Source organism: Phyllostomus discolor, chromosome 5, assembly GCF_004126475.2.
Source record: "Phyllostomus discolor isolate MPI-MPIP mPhyDis1 chromosome 5, mPhyDis1.pri.v3, whole genome shotgun sequence".
NCBI lineage: Eukaryota > Metazoa > Chordata > Mammalia > Chiroptera > Phyllostomidae > Phyllostomus > Phyllostomus discolor.
The window spans coordinates 123,794,216-123,812,112 of record NC_040907.2 but is presented as its reverse complement, the minus strand read 5'-3'; the positions used below and the strand labels follow the sequence as shown (position 1 = coordinate 123,812,112).

Sequence of the window (17,897 nt, the reverse complement as noted above, 5' to 3'; positions counted from 1 at the left end):
CTCATCCTATTGTACTTTATTACTAAGAAAATCATTTCAGTATGAAGACAAAGGTAATGTATCTTATTTCTTGAGTTGATAATGACAAGGAGATAGTAATGGCAGTAAGCCACACAGTCACAGAAAATGTTAGAGATGGCAAAGAGTAAATAATCATGTGAGGTTCAAAATCATTAATAAAATAAAGCTATAACAATAAAACAAATTGTAAAACTTAAATACCACAGTTTTAAACAACAAATATATTAAAGAAGAAATCACAGGGGAAATTAGGAAGTACTTCAAGACAAATGAAAATGAAAACTCAACATACCAAAACTTACGAGACACAGTAAAAGCAGTGCTAAGGGAGAAATTTATAATTATAAATGCTTATATTAAAAAAACAAGAAGGATCTCAGATAGGCAACCCATTTACAACTTAAGAAACTAGAAAAAAACAAGAACACATTAAACCCAAAGCTGGCAAAAGAAAGGAAATATTAAAGCAGAGGTTAATTAAGTAGAGAAAAGAAAAACAACAGAAAATTAATGACACCAAAAGTTGGTTTTTTGAAAAGATCAACAAAATTGACAATCCTCTAGCTAGATCAACTAAGAAAAAAGGAAAAGATTCAAATTACTAAAATTAGAAATTATAGTGTGGGCCTTAATACCAATTCTACAGAAATACAAAGGATTATAAGGGAATACTAAGAAAAAACTGCACACCCAGAAACTCTATAATCTAGATAAAATGGACAAATTTTCCGGAAACACAAAACCTGCCAAGACTAAGGAAAAAATAGAAAGTCCAAATAGAACTATCACTAGTAAGGAGACTGAATCAGTATCCTGACAAAGAAAAGCCCCAGACCTGATGATGGCTTCCCTGAAGAATTCTACAGAACATTTCAAGAACTAACACCAATCCTTTTCAAACTTTTCCAAAAAAAAATTGAACAGCAGAGAATACTTCCTATCTCATTCTCTGAAGCCAGCATTACCCTTATACCAAAACCAGGCAAAGACTCAAGAAAACTACAGATCAAGTATCCTTTATGACCACTGATGCAAAACATCCTCAACAAAATACAAGCCTATAGAATTCAGCAGCATATTAAAATGATTATACACCATGACCAAGTGGGATTTATTCCTGGAGCACCAAGATGTTTCAACATATAAAAATTGATCACTGTAGTATACCACATTGACAGAATAAAGGAAAAACACATGATCATCTCAATTAATTTAGAAAAAGCATTTGACAAAATTCAACCCTCTTTCAAGATTAAAAAACAACAAATGAGAAATAAGGAAAATTACCCTACTATAATAAAAGATATATTTGAAAAAACCCACAGCAAACATACTCAGTGATGAAAGGCAAAGCTTTTCCTTTATCTCAAGAACAAGGATGCCCACTTTCACCACTTCTATTCAACTTAGTGCTGGAAGTTCAAGCCAGAGCAATCACCGTATTTTTCAGACTGTAAGACACACGTTTTTTACCACATTTTTTGCTTCAAAATTTTTCCCCCTATTTTCCTCCTCTAAAACCAAGGTGCATCTGGGGTCCTCACCATAAGATGCACCTAAGGAAAAAAAAGCAGTAAAAGGCATCCAAATTTAGAAAGAAATACAATGATCTCTGGTTGCAGATGATACTATCTTAAATATGGAAAACCCTAAATATTCCATAACAAACTGTTAGAGCTATTAAGTGAATTCAGGAAAATAATAGGATACAAAGTCAATACACAAAAATCAGATACATTTCTGATATTAACAATGTACAATCTGAAAAGAAAATTACTAAAACAATCCTAGGAATAAATATACATAGGAATTAGCCAAGGAAATGAAAGACTTGTACAATGAAAACTATAAAACACTGGCGAAGGAAATTAAAGAAGAGAGCCCTGGGTGGTATGGCTCAGTAGGTTGGGTGTCATCCCATGGGCTGAAGGGTTAGGTTCTAGTTGGGGCACATGGAATAGGCAACCAATCCATGTTTCTCTCTCACATCAATGTTTCTCTCTCTTTCTTTCTCCCGTTTTTTAAAAAGAGAGATATTTCAAACTTTTTAAAAAGAGAGAGAGAAATTACCCCGGCTGGTGTGGCTCAGTGGATTGAGCACTGGCCTGTGAATCAAAGAGTCGCAGGTTAGATTCCCAGTCAGGGCACATGCCTGGGTTGCAGGCCAGGTCCGCAGTGGGGGGAGCTCAACAGGCAACCACACATGATGTTTCTCTCCCTCTCTCCACTCCCCTCTCTAAAAATAAATAAAATCTTTTTTAAAAAAAGAAATTAAGCCCTAGCTGGCGTAGCTCAGTGGACTGAGCGTAGGCTGCAAACCAAAGCGTCACAGGTTTGATTCCCAGCCAGGGTACATGCCTGGGTTGCAGGCCATAACCCCCAGCAACTGCACATTGATGTTTCTTTCTTTTTCCCTCTCCCTCTCTCCCTCCCTCCCTTCCCTCTCTAAAAATAAATAAATAAAATCTTTAAAAATATTCTATTAAAAAAAGAAATTAAAGAAGACATAAATAAATGGAAACACATCCCATGTCCATAGGATTGGAAAATTTATATTGTTAAGCTGCCAATTACTACCTAAAGCAATCCAGATTCAATGTAATCCCTACCAAAATCCCAATGACATTTTTTACAATAATTAAAAAAAATGAATCTTAACTCATATGGAATCTCAAGGGATCCCAAATAGCCAAAACAATCTTGAAAAAGGACAAAACTGAAGGTTTCATACCTCCTGATTTCAAAACTTACTACAAAGCTCTGAGTCATAAAAACAGTATGGTAGCAACATACAAATAAACATAGACAGAACAGAGCCCAGAAATAATCCCTCACATGTATGGTCAAGTGATTTTTGACATGGGTGTCAAGGCCATTTGGGGAAAGGACAGTCTTTCAAACATACAGTGCTGGGAAATTTGGATATCCACTTGCAAAAAAATGAAGTTGAACCCTTACATAACCATATGCAAAAATCAACTCAAAATGGACCGAGGACCTAAATGTAAGAATGTGAGACCTAAAAAAATAAAACGCTTCGAAGAGCACTGACTGGTGTAGCTCAGTAGATTGAACACTAGCCAGCAAACCAAAAGGTTATCAATTCTTTTTTTTTTTTATAATATAACTTTTTTAAGATTTTATTTATTTATTTTTAGAGAGGGAAGGGAGGGAGATAGAGAGAGAGAAACATCAATGTGCGGTTGCTGAGGGTCATGGCCTGCAACCCAGGAATGTACCCTGGCTGGGAATCGAACCTGGGACACTTTGGTCCCCAGCCCGTGCTCAATCCACTGAGCTACGCCAGCCAGGGACAGGTTATCAATTCTAATCCTAGTTAGGGCACATGCCTGGGTTGCTGACCAGGTCCTGGGTTGTGGGGTGTGTGAGAGGCAACTAACTGGTGTTTCTCTCCCTCTCTTCCTCCCTCCTTCTTTCTCTCTCTAAAAATAAGTAAAGTAAAAAGTAAAGTAAAGTAAAAAGTAAAGTAAAATAAAGTAAAATAAAATAAAATAAAATAAAATATAAAATAAAATAAAATAAACTCTTAGAAGAAAACACAGGACAAAAGCTTCATGACAGTGGATTGGACACTGATTTCTTGCACATGATCCTAAAGACATGGGCAATAAAAGAAAATAATAAATTGGACACTGAAATTTTTATAATTTTGTACATCAAAACATAGTATCAATGGAATGAAAAGGCAACTCACAGAATGGGAGAAAATATTTTCAAATCATTTATATTCTAAGGGGTTAATATCCAAAATATGTAAACAACTCCTAAAATTCAGCAACAAAAAATAAGCAAACACTATTAAAAAAGGACAAAGGATTTAAACTTACATTTCTCCAAAGAAGGTATGCAGATGGCTGCTAAGCACATGAAAGTATGCTCAACATCACTGATAATTAGAGAAATGAAAAACTATAACAAGATACTAACTCACATCTATTAGAACGCTTACTATCAAAAAAATAAAAATGAAAATAGCAAGTGTTGGCAAGAATATTGAGAAACTGAGAATATAAAATGCTATAGCTACTATGGAAAACAGTATGGCAGTTCTTCAAAAAATTAAAAATAGAATTACCATATGATCCAGCAATTCCATTTCTGCACATATACTCAAAGAATGGAAGGCAAGGTCTTGAAGAAATATTAGCATACTCACGTTCATAGCACAATTATTCACAATAGACAAAATTTGGAAGCAACTCATGTGTCCTTTGATGAGTGAACAGATAAGCAAAATGTGGTATGTACATGCAATGGATTATTATTCAACTTTAAGAAGTAGGGAAATTCTGACACGTTATAATATAGATGATCCTTGAGGACAATACGTGAAATGAAATAAGCCAGCCACAAAAAGACAAATACTTTATAATTCCACTTATGACATACTAGAATCATAGAGACAAAAAAGTAGAATGATGATTTCTACGAGCTGGAGAAAGAAAGAAATAGGACTTATTGTTTAATGGGTATAGAGTTTTTGTTTTACAAGATCAAAGGAGCTACGGAGATGGATGGTGGAGATGGTTGTACAACAATGTGAACTACTTAGAGCCACTAAATGGCACACTTAATATTGGTTAAAATAGTTAATTTTTATATGTTTTTGTACAATAAAAATCTTCAAAGCAAATTATCATAGAATAATCAGCCATAACTTTAAAATATGGGTTTTGTATCACTTCCCAGCCTTTTGGCTATGATCAAGTGTAAAACATGGGTTTTGCCAAAAATAGATTAGAAAGCAGGATGTTCACACTGCAGAACACTTAAAAAATCTGCACATACTCAACGGGTCTTGGTTTTTAAATTATTGAACACATAACCCTTGATTATCAATTCCCTTATAACTTTACATACAAATACTGGGTGTTCTAAATAAAAAGATTTGGGAAAATGATTGTTTCTTTTTCTTACATGCTAAAATTGCCTACTTAAGGTTAGTCCTTGTAAGTATAAGCTTTCAGAGTAACAGGCTGGAAGCTTACCCCCACCTATTAAGTCCTTGAGAAATAGAGGGTTGTTTTGTCCTCAAAGGCTACAAAACAAAGTTAAAAATCTTAAAATAGTGAAGTCTTTTTCACATTAACACTGTCCTACAGGACTGAACAGAGAAGCCAGGTAACATGTGTTTTTTATAGACTAAAAGAACTCTTACCTGGAAGATTACCCTTTGAAATGGTATCTGTATCCAAATTGTAGGTGTCCTGGAGACGCAACAGGGCTTTGGCTGCCCCAACCTGATCTTCATCATTAGGAAAGTACTGTCTCTGAATTGTCAGGTTAGAGATAAAGCCTGGAAATAAGGAAATAAGGGAGTGGGGAGACTTTAGAACCTCAGAGACTTCAAATTTCCAGTACAGTCTTTACAAAGTTTTTTCAAAATTGATTTTATTATAATTGTCTACCATACTGTGTTCCACATGCTTAATGAGAAAAAATTAAATACACTGAATGAGACATGACATACCTCTAACTCCTTCTATTTTCCCAAACCTTTGCTAGTATTAATCTGAGATCACTGAATAAATTATGCCTGTGTTAGTAGATGCAAATAAATTATGTCTGTATGCATTAGTAGATACAGATCAACTAACATAATAATTGAGCTTTTAGTTATACAACATAGCCTCCACTAAGCTTGAAAAATCAACAGATTTGAAAATGATATTCATGGGCAACCAATTATACTTTCAGGTAATAGATAGTAAGTAAAATATATGTTCTTAAATTGTTATTTTCTTCCATGTGCCATACATTATATAAATATGTAAACATATAAAGTTTGGTGGAATTGTTTAAGGAGAATAAGAGTTATTGATTATATATTTAAGATTATCAGCCCTGGCTGGTATGGCTCAGTGGATTGAGCACCAGCCTGAGAACCAAAAGGTCGTAAGTTCAACTCCCAGTCACGGCACAAGCCTAGGTTGCAGGGCAAGTCCCCAGTTGGGGGCATGTGAGAAGCAATCAATTGATGTATCTCTCACACATTAATGTTTCTCTCCCTCTCTTTCTCCCTCCATTCCTCTCTCTCTAAAAGTAAATAAATAAAATCTTTAAAAAGACTTACACTTGTAATGTACACTTGTAATAAACAAATAAACTTGTTTATTAAAATATATTTAGATCTAATTATTGAATATAGTGTTCATCAAGATTTGCTCTATATAAAAATCTTAATTTCAAACCTTTATATATAAAATATATCACAAATCAAACTAACTAATTATTGGTAACTATATAACCCTTAAGGAGAATGGATGCTAAATACTCTTTAAGGAACCAAAAAAACCAAAAAGTTATTTAAATTTTTTAAAATGTGTCATCATTTGCCAATAAAAGTTTGGTATGAGACCTCCTTTCCCTCTCATTTACTTACCAACTTTTTTGATCAGCAAAGAGCTATGCATTTTTATGTTAATGAAAATGTAAAAATGAGTAACTAGCTGGAAAAGGGCTTTCATATAAAGCATTTTTTTTAGTTGTAAAACCAACTCTCAGTCACGATATCCACATGGAATTTTACAAACAAGTTTTATAAATTTTACAGATGACTATACTGACTTTTAGTCCCAAAACAAATTTTAAGAAGTTGCTTAAATCCTCCTTAATAAAGAGAAAAAATATATATATAGTAGCTTTATGAATGACTACCACAATTAAAATGTCAAAGTCTCAAGGTTTACCTTATAAAAGAACTCAGATCATACAGATCATTATTTGAGAATTTTAAATAAATGAATGAGTGAATACATATGTATATACACACACACGACCTTTAAAATGTTGTCATGGTGTTATATATGACAGCAAATATCACAGGTATTTTCCTCTCATTGTGAGGAAGTATTCATAGTGCTTGCCTTAACTTTTCTTTTCAAAGTTTCCTATCCTATGCAAAATAGTTTAGTTTACATAACTATTTCATCTATATAGCTAGCTCAATTCTCTCCCCTTCTTTAAAAATTTTTTAAATACCATATGATTTCACTCATATGTGGAATCTAATAAACAAATTGAACTAACAAGAAAAACAGAGACAGACTCGTGGATAGAGAGCAGCCTGGCAGCCCTGGGGTGGGGTGTTGGAGAGTGGAAGAGTCAAAACGACTCACAGACATGGACAACAGTGTGGAGGCAATGGGGCGAGGGTGTAAGGGGGATAAATGATAATGGAAAAATACAATAAAAAATAAATCTAAAAAAATGTTTTTGCCACCTTCAGTCATTCAACAGATATTTGAGCCTGTACTACATACTAACCCCAATCCCTTTGCTTCCTTAAGCTTCAGATTTCGTTTTCTGGGTCTGTTGATAAAATACCTTAAACACCTTAATACTCCAATTATGGTGGGCTGGGATGGGAGTAAAAGACAGAAAACTGTCCTTCAACAACAATTAAAATTTTAAAAAATGTTATCAAAAAAAAAAAAAAGAAAAAATACTCCAATCACAATTTACTGTTCCAAATACAGACATTACTTATTACTGTTTGCAGCCTCAGTTTTTAAATTTATTGTCTATTAAGTAAAACAATCCTAAGTTGCAAAAATACTATCTAGCCCTGGCTGGTGTGGTTCAGTGGACTGAGCACAGGCCTGCAAACCAAAGGGTTGCTGGTTCAATTCCCAGTCACGGCACATGCCTGGGTTGTGAGCCAGGTCCTCAGCTGGGGGCATGCAAGAGGCAACCACACGTTGATGTTTCTCTCCCTCCCTTCTCCTCTCTCTAAAAATATAAATAAATTAAATAAATAAATAAATAAATACACCCCAGAAATAATTCAGTTGTAACAGTTAATACTTGATGTTCTGGGAACTGAAATATCCCTACTTTTGGCATTTCTACAGGTGGTAGCAATATTGCCTTACTTTGGGGGGCTCATTTTCTTACCACCTGACTTACCATCTGACATATCCTTAAGGACTAGATTCTCCAACTCACTCCATTCAGTGTTCAGACGTTTCACTAACTTGAAGGCATTTACAGGGTGCCCAACAAATCCTTCTGGATCTTTTGTCGCTGTGCTAGTTAGCCGATCTAACTTCTCTGCCCATCTATACATGTAAGACATATAATCAGGAAAACACAATTTAGTAATGCACTAAAAAAATAAAGTCTGTATTAGAGATTTTCGGGTTAAAACAATATCTAAAAATTCTTTTTAAAAGTAAAATTATGAAGGTTTTTTAAAAAGCAAAATGCTCCTAAGGATAAAATCTAGCATGGCAGAATATAAATATAACTACAAGACCTTTTTTTTAGCTTTTTTCCTCTCAAATGGTTACAGTAAATGAAACCTATCTTAGTAAAAGTTGTAATTGGATCCCTCTAGTAATGGTCTAAATATTCATTTCCGCACAGGTCCTTAAAGCCAAATGACTGATTATTGCAAAGTACAAATTAGCCCAATCTGAATTCAGTTATATGTCCATTTAAATCATACTTACACCAAAATTTTACATTCATAGCAACAAAAAAAAAGAGTACTTAGCTACTTATTAAACAAAAGATACAAATTCTCAGGTCAGGATTAACTATGAACCCAAGTCAATTAAAAACAAATTATCCTTTGAAGAAAAACATCAATTAAATAATACTAACAATACTTATCACTGTAATCTCTAGAATGGAATCATAGCAGTGAAAGATAAATAGATTTGGGAAATTGCTCCAGTAAGTGTTTTTGATTAAGGAGGTTAGAGGACAGAAGATATTAACAACCATTTTAAAAATTTTTCAGTCAAACAACCATATCCATTTATATTCTTATCTCAACCCATGTTCTTCCATGTGAACTCTTGGCCCAGGCCTAACTCTTGTTTTCTTTGCTCCTATTTTAGCCATTTCAGTGGGCTTTTTAAGACTGAGAGATGGCTTTCATTTCCACTCAATGTTTTAGCTCTAGAAATAAAACAGGTAGAGTCACAGTCATAATAAATAAACACTTTTTCTTACTTTTTTATTTGTTCTAATTTGTCTTCTTCTGCCTTAATATAGTCTTTCAGGGAAGTCACAAGGTCCTTCTCTGTATAAATCAAATCAGTCATCTGACCTTAAAGAAGGAGAAAGAAAGATTATCAAATACCCATATTCATCAACACAAGTATTTTAGACTAATTTAAGAATAATCAAGAATGCTTCTTGCTATGAAACAATCTAACTGGCAGGAGAATGCATATTTTTCTTCCTTTTTTTTTAATCGGATAAATAAAAACAAAGCCAAAAATTTTTCTACTGATGTGTTCCAATTCTAATTTTCAAGCTCCTTAACTTGCAAGGATGGACTGTATTAGTAAATTGTCTTCTCATCTAAAAATATAACAACACTACTTTCCAAAGATCAATATTTCTTCTTGACCCCAACTCCCCCCGCACCATTATTTAATTTTTTAGGCTAATTAGAAATAACTTTTTATTCCATAAGTAAAACTATACTAACAAAAAGCATTATTCACAGCTGAAAATCCAATAATCCATATTTATTTATAATGGGAATGAGAGAACTCATCATTTTATATCCTGAAATTAGGTGTCATAAATACAATACTTGTGTTTTAATTAGCTCTATACTCACACAAGGGTAAAGCTGGTCAACAAGATGAAGGAAAAACATCCTATTTAAGACCAATGAAGTATGCATACAGGAAAACATAAAAGGATACTCACCAACCATGAGGAATATTTCTGGGGGTAAGAGGACATGTGAGTGTCTTACATTCTACGTACTTCTGATTTGTTTCCCCTTTAAACAATATGCCATTTTGATAATACTTTATAGATTTCTTAAAATTATAATGTAGGAAAAAATAAGTTGGGTTCACAATAGATTCTTAAATGGAAAAGCAGGCTATGAAATAATGTGTATATCTAAATATTAAGAAAGACTAAGTATATGCATTAAATTATTTGCTGGGCGGAACCATTAATAGAGAATTTTCTTTTGTATGCTTTCCTAAATTTTCATAAGTTTCTAATCTGTAAATGTTTTACCTTTGTAATCAGAAAAAATATTTAAGAAAAACAAGCTGAATTTTAAAATGAGAATGTCTTTTAGAATACAGTGTATTTCTTTTTACTAACTTAAAACGCAAAAAAATAAAAAATTTTAAATGCAAAAACAATAAAACCAAAGAAGACTTAGGACTTACCAATTGAAGTAAAAAAGCCTGGATGGGACAAAGACTGGCGAAGTAGAATCCCTACTATTAAAATACACCGGATCATTTTGAAAGTCTTTATTTTACAGGTTCACACACCTACAAGAAAAATATGGTCGTTACAAAAAATTTTTAAAAGGCAGAGTAGAAAAAGTTTCCAACTTATTTTTCTTACAAACAAAAATGTAAGTCAGACCCCAAGGTTGCCTGTAGAACTGCTGCTAATTCTTATAGATTGATTACTTAATAAGAGCCACTATTTTATTTTTCATATAATTATAGTACTAACTTGATATTTCAGGTTAAAAAAAAGTTTGTTATCACTTGATAATTTATGCTTAACAATTCAACCTGAGTTTATTTTCTCCTTAATCACTGACTACTACAACTAGAGTAATTGGATAGTAGTACTGCTTTCAGATAGCCTGAAAAATAACTTCTCTGTGATCCAGAGCTAAACCATCAATTTCCCATAAAAATATACTGTTCTATTAAAGTAACCTAATTTAAATATTACCAAAATACACTCTAAAACGTTACAATACATTCTAAAGAGAACAAAGTTTTCAGAGCTTTCGAATTAATCCTTTAATTTCCAACTTGCTTCATCTTTTCCCTATATAGTTTTAAATTTTAAAATAAGTTCAATTAACTTATTTGGGGTTTGGGTGTGATGAAAATGTCTAAAACTGACTGGTGACTGATGGTGGAAAAACAATGACAGTACTAAAACCTTCTGAATCATGGACGTTAAATGGGTGATTTGTATGGTATATGCATTACACCTCAATGAAGCTGGTATTTTTTAAAAGTTGTACAGAACCCAAGAAAGGAAAAACAGCCCTGTTGATTTAAGCTAGTAATTTCTCTCAAAAGACTCAGTGTCGAGTTTATCTTATCTACTGTGTTCTATGTAAAAAATCCCCAGCCTAGTACTTAGCTGTGGCTTTTTTTTTTTTTTTTTTAATTTGGCAGCAAAGTACTTCTTCAGTCTTTTTTCTTTGTGCCTGGTAGCATTGTCTTTCTAGAATGTATTCTTCATGGTGGATGCAGATACCAATTAAGCAGCAGAAAGATTTTACCCTGCTTTCCGTAAATGCCCTATTGCCCTGATTCTCCACTTGTTCCTTCTCCATCACATACACAGACTTCAAGTCATTCTTAATACCTTACAGGGGAATAAGTTACCATTAACGTATCATTTGCCCAGTAACAGGCTACTGATTATTCTGCACAGGTCCTTTGTCTGACTTGTCACCCTATTCCTCTTTTTGCAGGCACCTCTGTCTGTTTCTTCTCAAGTGACTTCACCCAAACCAGCGGGTTAAAATTTACATTGGAAAGCTCCCTACTGCAAAACCAAACCAAAACAAAACATTACCCCACTTTCTTAACTTGAATCTGATCACCATAGAAACTGACATTCTGGAAGTACTTTGAAGTCTCCTTCTCAAGTTTGCTGCAAACTTCCAGATACTTCCAGAACCACACAGTAGTAAAGTACACTGCTCTCTTGGCTGCTCTACAGTAACTCTTTGGGAAGGCTTCTAGAATGTAGCAGATGCAGACACTTCCTCTCCTGGGCTCCTGCCAAAGCACAAGGCTCATGCAAAATCCTGGACTGCATGAAACGTCTAGAATCTTCTCACTTTAAACGGGTCTATGTCATAATTTCCTTCATGAACAAATGTTATTTCCAGAAAATACAAATGCTTTTGCTGTACTAACAGCAGGCTAATCAGAAATGCTGTCTAATGTTTAACTCTTATGAGAAAGTTTAGATTTGTCAAGTAAGAAGTTATTTTTTCATTGTTACAATATATTCTGTCACTAAAGTTTCCTTGTCATCTTTCTTCATCCTTAAACCTCATAATGAATCAAGAATCATTAGCCTACAGAAATTACTAAAAAAAGCTTAAAAACTGCATTTTAAGAATGATAGCACTTATATAAAAATTCAAAGTATTAACGATATGAAAAATAAATGTACCTTTACCTTATCATGCTGCAAAATAAATTCTAGATAGACTAAAGAGTTATAATCAACAAATATAAAATAACAGCAAAAAAGTTGTTGGATCTCTCAAAGGAGAGAATTTCTAAACTTAAAAATGATAAAAACAACTTAATGAAAGCCAGATGGGATTTAAATACACAAAATAATTTAGGTTTATATGCTTAAAAAAACTATACTACTAACTGGGAAACTAAAGAAAATAGAGTTCATTTAAGGTACTCACACAAATCAGTAAGATGTTAATAGGTAAGTGGATTAAGAATGTAGAAAGTCACAAAAGAGGAACTATAGATAACTAAACAAAAAACAACTCAGTAATGAAGGACACAAAAAACTGAAATAAGATACTTTCTGCCCAGTAAATAAACAATTAAACAAATTTAACAAATTAACAATTAAAAATATTTAATGATGGTGCTATGTCAAGAAATTTAAAATGAACATATCCTTTAACTTGTGAATTTAAACAAAAAAGAGAGAAGATTTCAAAATTAACATCAATTCTCATTCATTACTTGTGGGGATGCAAAATGGTACACCACTTTGGAAGACAATTTGGCAGTTTCTTAAAATTTAACATACTTTTACCATACAATCCAGCAATCATGATCCTTGGTATTTACGCAAAGGAGCTGAAAACACATGTCTACATAAAAACCAGCACACAGATGTTTACAGCACCGTAATTCATAATGGTCAAAACTTGGAAGCAACTAAGATGTCCTTCAGCAGGTGAATGGATAAACTGTGATACATCCAGACAATGGAATATTATTCATTGCTAAAAAGAAATGAGCTATTAAGGTAGAAAACACATGCAGAAACCCTAAATGCATATTACTTGGTGAAAGAAGCCAATCTGAAAAGGCTATATACTGTATGATTCCAAGCACATAACATTCTGGGAAATGCAAAACTATGAAGTAAAAAGATCAGTACATGTCGGCAGTGAACAGATGAAGCAGGGAGGATTTTTAGGGCAGTGAAAATGCTACGTGTGATAAAATGATAAATACACGTCATTATGCATTTGTTCAAACCCAAAGAATACACAACACCTAGAGTGAACAGGTAATGTAAACTATGAGCTTTGGGCAATTATGATGTCTCAATGTAGATTCATCAATTATAACAGATGTACCACCTGACAGAGGATGTTGAGGTTATGCATGTGCCGGGGCAGGGAATACATGGGAAATCTGTACCGTCCTCTCAGTTTTGCTGTGAACCTAAAACTGCTCTAAACCCAAGAAGACTACAAATGGCCAACAGATAGATGAAAAGATGTTCAACTTCACTAGCTATTGGGGAAACGAAAATGAAAATCAAAACTACAATGAAATTCACCTCACACCTGTTAAAAATGGCTATTGCCAACAGGACCAGTAATAACAAGTGATGGAGAGACTGTGGAGAAAAGGGAGCCCTCATTCACTGCTGTGGGAATGTAGACTGGTACAGCCACTGCCAAAAAGTCTGGAAGTTCCTCAAAAAATTAAGAATAGCATGACCATGTGACCCAGCAATCCCTCTCCTGGGTAGCTACCCCCAAAACTCAAAAACATGTATTCACAAAGAGATATGCATTCCTATGTTCACTGCAACATTATTCACAGTGGCCAAAACATGGAGACAACCAAAGTGTCCTTCGAAAAAGGACTGGAATTAAGAAGACGTGGTACATACACACAATGAAATACTACTCAGCCATAAGAAAGGACAAAATACTGCCATTTGTGGCAACATGGATGTACCTTGAGAATATTAAGCTAAGTGAAACAAGTCAATCAGAAAAACCATATGATTTCACTCATATGTGGAATATAAAACTGACACTCATGGACACAGACAGCAGTGCGGTGGTTACCAGAGGGAATGGGGGCGTGGGGGTCTAATATATGGTAATAGACCTGGTTTGGCTTTGGGTGGTGGGCACACAGTGCAATATACAGATATTGTATTGTATTATAGAATTGTACACTTGAAACCCATATGATCCTATTAACCAATGTCACCCCAATAATTTAGTAAGAAAAATTTTAGAAAGTTTAAAAAAAATAAATTAACATCATACAACCCTGGTAGAATCTGATTGAATGAGATAAAGTTTCTACTACTCTGACAGAAAGTTATAAATAAATACTTATTTTAAAAATTTAATTAACATAATATCACAACTATGAAGAAAACATGCAGAGAAAATTTACCAAAATGTAGTTGTCTTTGGACAGCAGAACACTAAGTGATTTTTTCTATTTCTCTGTATTTTCGAGCATTCTAGGATATATTAACTTTTTTAAAAGATTTTATTTATTTGTTTGTTTATTTATTTATTTATTTAGAAAGAGGGGAAGGGAGGGAGAAAGAGAGGGAGAGAAACATCAATGTGTGGTTGCTTCTCATGCATCCCATACTGGGGACCTGGCCTGCAACCCAGGCATGTGCCCTGCTGGGAATCGAACAACCTTTCACTTTGCAGAATAACACCCAAATGAGCCACTACGGGCAGGGCAGCATATTCACTTTACATTAACATTAACTGTACACAAAATAATAAACCTAAAACATCAACTCCCATATTATGGCAACCTAAGCCTTTAATGCAATGGTTAACTACTCTGTAACACAAAAAAGTAGCTAACTATACATGTTTGAACATGTCCCATTTTCTAACTCTATAAGCCTCCAGATTTCTCTCCATGCTCAAAGACAGTTATACCTAGTAGTGATATAGGACATCCACATACATTGTCGGAATAGCACACATTTCTGTTTTCGTTTCTCCCTGAGATAGACACATCACACAGGCTAAGCCAGTCACTCACCTTCATTTCCATGAACATAGCTGCTAGGGCGGGACCGGGGGGCGGGGAGGACTTGTAAAATGATAAAAAGCAGCTCTTAAGTGCAGTTGCTAAGCTCAGAGGATGTGAATCTGGAGCTGCCTGTGGCCATCGCTCCCACTTGTCAAGGATACATAGGAACCCAATCTACAAACAGGAAACAGTCCTGCAGAGACAAACAGTTCCAAACTCCTCACTCCTGAGTTTTCCCATTATTGCTTTGAATCTGTGAGCTACCCCAATAATCTTCCAACCCAGCTAAGGAAGCCTATAAATCCCCACTTTTTTTGTCCAAGCATCAATTACGGTCTTCTCTGAGTCACAAGAGCCCCTCTTGCATTGGCCAGGTTGGCTTGAACCTTAGAAATCCTGGACTTAGAACAGTTGGGGGGCAGGGGTTGTTCCCATTTGGTTCTGTAATTAGCACTCACCCAAAACACTTTGTAAAGCTGAGGAGGGCCCAAGGCTGTTCCTCCTCCTCCTCCCTCCACACAGCTCCCCCCAACAGGATTTCAGTCACTTAAAATAGGAATTTCAGACCCATGCAGCATTACTTCAAACTGCCAAGCCAACCTAAGCTAGTTAATGAAAATAAAGACAGCCCTGGATAGCAGTGGTTCTCGCACTATAACTATACTGGAATCACCTAAAGGTCTGAGGTGTCTAGATAATTTACTCAACTTCTGAGGTAATGCCGATGCTGCTGGCCTAGGATCAAACTTTGAGAAACACTGGGTGCAAACATGCCTTCAAATCACACAAAAGGTGCTCTCTGACCTTAAAATAGATTTTACTTCAACTTATTTTTTGAAAAAATATCGAATTTCTAATTACTCTAAGGAATGGCTCCTTGAATCTGTCTTAATACTATGTTTCAACCACATTCTTTCAGAAATCTTAAGTGATGTATATGACATGACATAGTTAAATATATCTTTATCAATCACTGGTTTTTAAAACATAACGATTTCCTTACTGATGAAGTGTCACTTCCATTTATTTCCACCTTCATTCAGTTAGCAGCTTGCAAAGCAAATCATATTTACAAGCAGCTATGACTCTAATATCCAAAAAAAAAAAATTAGGGCTTTATCAAAACCTAGTAAGACATAAAATGTCTCCTGTTCTGAATCCTCAAACATGCTTGAAATAGAACTGAAATGGGTTTAAGAAAATGAAATCTCCTTTAAAAAATAAATCTCAGCTCCCTGAGAAGACTTGGCAAAAGAAGAGGGAGGGAGGGAGGAAGGAAGGAAAAGAAAGCCAAAAGAGTCAAAGATACAAAAATAAATTTATATTGGAATAAAATGTAGTGCTGAAACAGTATGGATAAATTCCTGATAATATTTGGTTCTTGGCTGGACAGTTAAGTTCATGAGTGTTTATTAACTATTTTTTATAACATAAATGTCTATTCCCTACAATATTTGATATACATCAATCTTATGTTTTAACACTGTAAGAAAAAAATGGAAAAAAAATGGTATGGAAAAAACTTTCCTGGGAAATTTATTCTCAGGTAGGCCTGGATAAAAATAAACTGCAAAGTGTATTATTGATCCAAAATTTTCCTACAGTCTTTCCTCCAGGAAAGTCCAGTCCCCATACACTCACAGGTCAATAAAACCTGGGAACAGATTTTAAAACAGTTCTACTACACTGTAAATATTTACAATTTTGATTTGTCAGAATTCACTGAATTTTACGCACAAGTTATTCAATGAATTACCTAACACATAATTCTATTAGCCTTTGAGTCTAACATTTTTCTTCCAAGAAAAAAAATTACATTTCTAAAAGTTTGTCTTTCCCAAACTCAAAAATTAGTAGGGCAGACAAAAGAATGCTTGATATTCTAATCTAAACTTTCTCTGACACTAAAAATTTTCCACAGAGCTCCTTCTAACAGTTTTGCTGCATACCTCCCACAACTGTTCCAAACCTGCTTTTAGAGAGCTCCAGCTTTAAGTTTATTTTTCCTCATAGATATCCCATATTCAACTGTTGGTCTTCTGACATCTGTGTTAGGATTTTAATCTTTTTGACAGTTTTTATGGTCAATGAAAAATTCAGACTCCTAATTCAGGCCACTGCAATGTGGTATGTATCAAAGACTTGGCATGTCTCTTCCATATAAACAGGATGGATTTTCCAAGACAACTAAGAGTGATTACTAATAGAATTAGTCATATTTCTGCTCTTCCCTATAATCCCTCTACAAATATTCATTTGCTTTAACTTAATTTCATGAATTCCAGTCATATTTCTGCTCCCAAAGAGTACTACATCTTTAGTATTTACAATCTGATGGACATATGCTTTAATGGCATGACCAACTTTTCTATAAAAATTCAAAAATCAGCCCTGGCTGGTGTGGCTCAGTGGACTGAGTGCTGGCCTGTGAGGTTAAGGATCACTGGTTTGATTCCCAATCAGGGCACGTGCCTGGGTTGCAGGCCAGGTCCCCAGTAGGGGGCACATGGGAGGCAACCACACATTGATGTTTCTCTCCCTTTCTCCCTCCCTTCCCCTCTCTCTAAAAATAAATAAATAAAATATTTTTTAAAAACCTCAGAAATCATGGTAGCCTCTTCCCCACAGCTTTCTGTACTATAGCAGTGAACCCAGTTATGGGCATAATTCCAACTGAACAGCATTTAAAATTTAACTGTAAAGAAGCTCTAAATCAAGATACTATCCTTAACTGAAAGTGCTACACAGGCTGCATTTTGAAGGTTCTTCCAAAGTTCAAAACATTCCCTGTCAGAAAAAAATGAAGATAATTTCAAAAATACTTGTTTTCACCCATATGCCACCTCCAATACCCCTACG

At 34.5% G+C, this 17,897-nt stretch overlaps 1 protein-coding gene across 3 annotated transcripts in view; it reads right to left on the bottom strand.

Moving 5' to 3' along the window:
- P4HA1 (prolyl 4-hydroxylase subunit alpha 1) overlaps nucleotides 1-17,897 on the bottom strand; it is an 82,755-nt gene that overhangs the window by 51,854 nt on the left and 13,004 nt on the right. For 2 of the 3 annotated variants that reach the window (XM_028512131.2, XM_028512130.2), the window contains exons 2-5: nucleotides 10,197-10,304; nucleotides 9,004-9,100; nucleotides 7,951-8,102; nucleotides 5,201-5,338 (exon numbers count right to left, since the gene is read on the bottom strand). In XM_028512131.2, coding sequence (XP_028367932.1) covers nucleotides 5,201-5,338; nucleotides 7,951-8,102; nucleotides 9,004-9,100; nucleotides 10,197-10,272 — 463 coding nt within the window. In that variant the 5' untranslated portion in view covers nucleotides 10,273-10,304. Of the gene's footprint in view, nucleotides 1-5,200; nucleotides 5,339-7,950; nucleotides 8,103-9,003; nucleotides 9,101-10,196; nucleotides 10,305-16,041; nucleotides 16,063-17,897 lie in introns of those variants that run through there. The other variant, XM_036026807.1, reaches the window with a different exon arrangement.